The following is a 5,664-nucleotide window of genomic DNA, read 5'->3' as shown; positions in this document are numbered from 1 at the left end:
TATTGAGTGTCCCAGAAGTAGGTTGACGCTGCTCTCGGCTCATCCTTTGGCTTTTACTAGCGCAACAAAATGAGCGCAACAAAATCAGCCGGCAAGCCGCCAATTCACGTTGGCGCTCAAGTGCTTGTCGGTGCGCCCTCCGGTGGACAAAATCAGGCACGACTCTTGACTCGGGTCGCAAAATGAGCAGCGAAGGGAAGGCACGCTCGAGCATACGGGCCGGATCTTTGGTCGCGGGCTCCGTTCCAGGACGGGGCCCTGACGGCCGCGCGGAAGAAGACGCCCTCGTGTCGACCGAGGACACGTTGCGCCAAATGTGCTTCGGGGAGCTCAAGTCCCCTCCACGTGGACGCCCGTTGACCTTTTGCGTTTGTGCGGTGCGGTGCGGTGTTCCCCCGTCAGGTTTCTGTTATGTGGAGTTTGACGACCTGGACTCTCTGAAGGAGGCCTTGGCGTACGACGGCGCCGTGAGTCCGCCGCCCGTTGTCTTTGGGGGCTCTTGCCACGCGCTCACCGTCTTTGTGACCTTCCGCCCCCGCAGGATTATTGCTCCAGGTCACTTCGGGTGGACATTGCGGAGGGGCGGAGACAAGCGCGAGGGGGGAGCGGCTTTGGCTTTCCCAAAGACGACTCTCGAGGTAGGCCCGGGCGCTCGTCGCGGGAACGCCGATGCCGCGTCTGATCGGCGGAGCGGTCCTCGACGGCGCTAACGGGCGTGTCGTCCGCAGGCCAAGGAGGACATCGAGGAGGCGGCCCCCGAGGAGGACGCGATGACTTCGTGGATCAGCCCGGTGGAGGTGCGACCAATCAGATGGCAGGTCAAAGTCACGTGACTGGCAACTCCCGCTCGCGGCTGCACATTCGCCCGTCTGCGTATTCGTGTCGTGCCAGTGATGATGATGATGATGAGGAGGAGGAGGAGGAATCGTGCACTCGTTCCCTTCTCCCGAGTCACAAGCAAGGGATTTTGCGTGGCGGGCATTCTAGCAGGTGCGCTGCCACCAATATCTGGCAGATGAAAAACTCGGCCGAGGAATTGGAAAAAAAGTCAAAGTGTTTCGTTTTTTTTTTTTTTTTCCCCGAACACTGTCAACAAAATGCCCTGAATGGCAAGGCGTGACAAGACCTTGTCCCTTCCTGTTTGTCGAAGTTGACAGACAACTGAGAGGACTTTTCTCGTCGGAGAAACGTGCACAAAAAGCATCAACTGAAATGAATCCATCTGTGGACTCATTTGGAGCGTAAATGTTGAGCGGCGTACGAGCAACCGCACGAGTGAAGTTGAACGTTGAGAGTTCAACTTTTTCTCTCATCTTTGGAAAAAAAGATGAGAAAAAAGCCTTTCTGCAGCCAGACAAAGACTTCCGTCACAGGATCGCTGTCAGAGAGAATGCCCCCGTAACGAGAGACCGCCGCGCCATTGGATCGTGCGGGGAAGCGCACGCGAGTTCGGTCAGAGCGCGGGCAAACGGCGCAAGGACCTCGGCGACAATAAGGCGACGTTGGCGTCGGTTGGGGTTCTTTGGCCGGGGGCTCAATTTGGCACGTTCGCCGGACCCGCCGTCCGAAAATCCCGACCGGGTGATTCGGGGCAAGGGAAGGAGTGGCCGAGCCCCCCCCACCTGGGGGGGGCGCCGGCGTCCGCTGTGGCCCGGCCGCCGTGCTGAGTGGCGTCCTCGGCTTCTGCTCTTCAGGTTTCAGAGACGACGACTTCTCGGGAGGGCGGAGTCGGGGAGGCGGCCGCGGAGGCGACAGGCGAGGCGGCGGCGGCGGCGGGATGGGTCGCTACAGAGACGGGCCGCCTCGCGGAGGCATGTCGGACTTCAGGGAACCATCTGACGGTACGTCGGGATCCGTGGCCGCCTCGTGGGCGCGCGAGCCATCCGTTCTTCGCCCGAAGGTCGATTGCAAAAGCTCCCCCCGCCCCCCCTCAATTGCTGCCCATGCATCAACCGAGTTGGTGTCGTCGAATGATGGGACAAAAGCACCGAGGGGTTGTCATCCGTTTCTCCTTGTGCATTTTCTCCGCTGCGCGTCTGAAATCATGGTCCGTTTATTGATTGATTGATTTGAGTCGTCAGAACTTGTCGTCCTGCTATTCGGTTCCCGGAAGATAGCGGCCAATGTTTACGGTGCGGAGGCTTGTTGATTTCATCAATGACACTGCTTGGGTCATTTGATTTGTTCGCTTCGCTGATGTATTGCTTGACTGGGCTTGTGTGTGTGCGTGTGCGTGCGTGTGTCTCCACCCCATCTCAGAGGAGCGTGCGCAGAGGCCGCGTCTCCAGTTGAAGCCTCGGACGGTGTCGGAGCCTCTCAACCAGGTGGCCAACCCCAACTCCGCCATCTTTGGGGGCGCCAAGCCGCGAGAGGATGGGGCGGGCTTGACCGGCAGCCAACTCCGGCTCGGAGACGCTCGCGGCGCCGTTTACGTACTGACAGACGGCAAGCGGACGCCGCCCTCTTCATCCTCCTCTTCCTCGTCTTTGTCTTTTCCATGGGCGCAGATCTTCGTTTTTAGCCACAGTGTGAATCACAATAACCCGACGAAGCGCGCGCTCGCTCGCTCTCCAAATTGCGTGTGAATGCTGAAGCCCAAATCGTTGCAGTGGTTGACGTGCGCAATGCTTTTTGCCGGATGAGGGCACCATTCGGACACCGGAATGCTTCGATTCAAAAAAAAGAATCAATGAATTGGGCGAGACGCTGGACTCGGGGGCTGAAATTCCAGGATGAGCCCGACATGCGGCCGAGCCTTTTCGGGTCAACTCGAGTCGAGGGGACGCCTTGAGAAAGAATCGCGTTCGGCCCCGCCGCGGAGCCGACCAAAAACGACGGCTTGCGACTGGCACTTTGATCCTCGGACACCCTGCGGCCGTACCGTACGCGCGCAATATTGCGCTTTTAAGGAGGCGGGTTGGCGCGGGGCGAGGACGTGGGCGACGGTCGCAGGCTGCAGGCTTGCTCTTTTCATCCTCGGGTGCGGGAGAAATTCCATCGCCAGAGTCAAGTGTCGCGGTCAAACGCAACGCACGCGCGGAGACGCCACTCGCTGCGCGTGCGCGGTTTGACGACGGGGCCGTCCGAGTCCCGCTCGCTTCAAACCCGTCAATGCTTTTCGCGCTTATTTGGAATGCGCTGCCAAATCCCATTTTCTGTGACGGCCGTTTTGGCGAGAGGTCGACCTCCAAAGGTGGAAAGGCTCTTTGGGGCTTCAGCCCCAAGGCCAGCTGGGTCAACTTTTTGGAAACGTTTTCAGCATTCGCGCACATTTGGAGATGCATGTTTGGCTTTTTCCCTCCGCCCCCTCCCATCCATTTTACAGTGATGTCACCGCCGGCCACGCCCATTTTTCCTTTCCTAAGCCCGGAATTCCCCTCGCCGCCCGCTTCGCCCTTCCCGGCGAATCGCTCGCCGCGAGCCAATTTGCCGCTCGCGCGGCCTGCGTCGCAAGGGGCCGTTTTGGATTCGATCGGGGTTGAAACCAACGGTGGAGTTGACGTTCCGTGACGCGAATTCTTGGCGCTGCGTTCGCGTGAATTTAACGACGCGTTCATTATCGCTTGATCGCCTCGTTTTTGGAAACGGTCGACAGGTCAAATAGTTCCCGACCGGCACGGTGACCTGGCTCACCGCCGGCCGTTTTGCAAATTGAACTCGAGTCCCCAAAATGTTGCGGTTGGCTTTGCAAGGACACGTCGGACAAGCCGTTGCGATCACGTTGGCGGGAGAAGAATTGGATCCGTCCATCAAATTTCATCCATCGCGCGTCGGGCTGTGTCGCCCTCTGCTGGCCAGTTTGCAGCTCACCCTGACCCCCAACACGCAAAAAAAAAAAAACAAAATCGGATTCCAGAAGAACGGAAAAGGGGGCAATCAATCTTTCGCCAAGAATCTTTGCGTTTCGGTATCGCGAACCTTCGAAGACAACATCACGCGGTCCAAATGCCGCGACGACGGCCGCCAGTCAATGAGTCGCACGGCGCGCTTTTGACAAGCGTCGAATGGTGTCGGCCGGCGGGGGGGAGGGGCCGCCCCCCGCCGGATGTTTGCTCTGCGTGTTGCTGCGCTTGTCGCGGTTGTTGATGTGCTCGTGTCTTCCATTGCAGCAGTGACGCGTTTGCGGCAGCCGAGCGAGCGGACGGCGAAAGAGCAGAAAAGAAAAGCAGAAAAAAGGTTTCGTTGTGTCAGTGTGGACCACCAGAAGAAAGAGCAAAGTCCAAATTGCTGCCCGAGCAGGCAAGCAAGCCGCACGTTCCACCATCTCGTTTTCCTCCCTCCCTCTCTCCCCCCCCCCTCCCGCAAGTTGTCGCTTTCTGCTCCTGGTCCACACCCGCTCCCTCCCGTTCGGTCCGGCTTCTCGGCCCGGTCCCGACTCGGCCGCGGACCGCTTCCCGTATCTCTGCGCTCTTGTGGACCGGGTCGGGGCGCGTCATCGTTCGGGTTCTCGTCTCGTGTGTTCTGGATGTGGCAGACACTTTCTTATTGTACAAAAGGAATAAAACGGCTGTTTTAAATGTTTTCTTTCTTTCTTTTTCTTTTTCTCGGTGACAATGACGGCAATAAACGGAATCCTCAAACCGTGTGACTGGGCTTCAGAATCACGTCATTTCTCCTCGCGGCAGGCCGGGAGAGGGAGCGCTCGCCGAGTCGGGCTTTGGACTCGTGCGGACGGACGCTCGCGTTTCTCCAACCCGCTTTCAAGTGGGCCAGACCCATCCGTCCTTTTGCGGTTTCGCGGGCGATCTCAAAATTCCAAACGCTTGCGAGTACGCTTGGATGCGATTCGGTTGCGAATGAAATGTCTTCGAACCGATTGCCGTTTGAAGCGTGTTCTTGAGGTGGGCGTGAAATCTGCGCGGCCGCGCCGAAGCCCCTCCGGCGTTTAAGTCGATTTTCTCAAGTATCTCGATAGAAGTGCTTTTCTGGGTCCACATACACGCACGCAAACGTATCGCTCCAACCCCCCTTTAGCCCCGGGACAGAACGCCATCCGCGAGCCGCCCGGGCAAGTGATCAAGCCGCTCGTTCAAACAAGCAACTTGGAAAGCTTTGGAAATCAGTTGGCGATGTGCGCCGCCTGCCTTGTCAACGTGGACATCAGCGCACCCATCCCGGTTGTGCCTGAAAGAAATCATCTCCCCCCCAAGCTCAAGCTCTCCATTGGGTTTGTTCGCACGTTTTGACATCTTGCCAGGGATGGCGCTGTAGCCCCGTCTGAACTCTGCGATCAGCCCCCGCGGCACGCGTTGGGCTCTTCGTCGCCTCGATTTCGAAGCCCCCCGGTTGCTTCGGGAGAGGAGCGCGGGGAGCGAAGGCCGGGCCCTTCCCGCTTTCCGTTCGAGGACGTCGCCCGGAAGCGAAAGCCACGATGCCGGCTGAAGGCGGCTCCCCGACCGTGCGCTTTGTCGACGAGCTTTTCTCCACGCCGAAGGAAGCCACGGCGGCCGCAGAAGGGAAGGCTCCTCCGAGAACGGCCAAGGTTACTCGGGCGGTCGCGGGGTGCAGCCTGCCTGCGGAGGCTTCGTCGAGCACGCAGCGTCCGCGGCAGGGCCACCGGGCGGTAGGGGAGCGACTCCTTTTCCACCCGCCAACTCAAACCGTGCTCTGGAGCCTCGGCATCACCCCCCCCCCCCGCAATATTCCGTTCACCTATGTATTCTG

At 59.1% G+C, this 5,664-nt stretch overlaps 1 protein-coding gene across 2 annotated transcripts in view; it reads left to right on the top strand.

Moving 5' to 3' along the window:
- eif4h (eukaryotic translation initiation factor 4h) overlaps window positions 1–4,585 on the top strand; it is a 10,779-nt gene extending 6,194 nt beyond the window's left edge. Inside the window, exons 3-8 of one of the 2 annotated variants that reach the window (XM_019867592.1) lie at window positions 403–467; window positions 542–638; window positions 729–797; window positions 1,695–1,841; window positions 2,260–2,373; window positions 4,108–4,585. In XM_019867592.1, the coding sequence (XP_019723151.1) occupies window positions 403–467; window positions 542–638; window positions 729–797; window positions 1,695–1,841; window positions 2,260–2,373; window positions 4,108–4,115 (500 nt within the window). In that variant the 3' untranslated portion in view covers window positions 4,116–4,585. Of the gene's footprint in view, window positions 1–402; window positions 468–541; window positions 639–728; window positions 819–1,694; window positions 1,842–2,259; window positions 2,374–4,107 lie in introns of both variants that reach the window. The other variant, XM_019867584.1, reaches the window with a different exon arrangement.
- Window positions 4,586–5,664: the final 1,079 nt, after the last annotated feature.

Source organism: Hippocampus comes, unplaced genomic scaffold (assembly GCF_001891065.2).
Source record: "Hippocampus comes isolate QL1 unplaced genomic scaffold, H_comes_QL1_v1.1 scaffold49, whole genome shotgun sequence".
NCBI classification, from domain to species: Eukaryota; Metazoa; Chordata; class Actinopteri; order Syngnathiformes; family Syngnathidae; genus Hippocampus; species Hippocampus comes.
The sequence above is the reverse complement of the archived record's forward strand: the minus strand, read 5'-3'. Positions and strand labels throughout refer to the sequence as shown.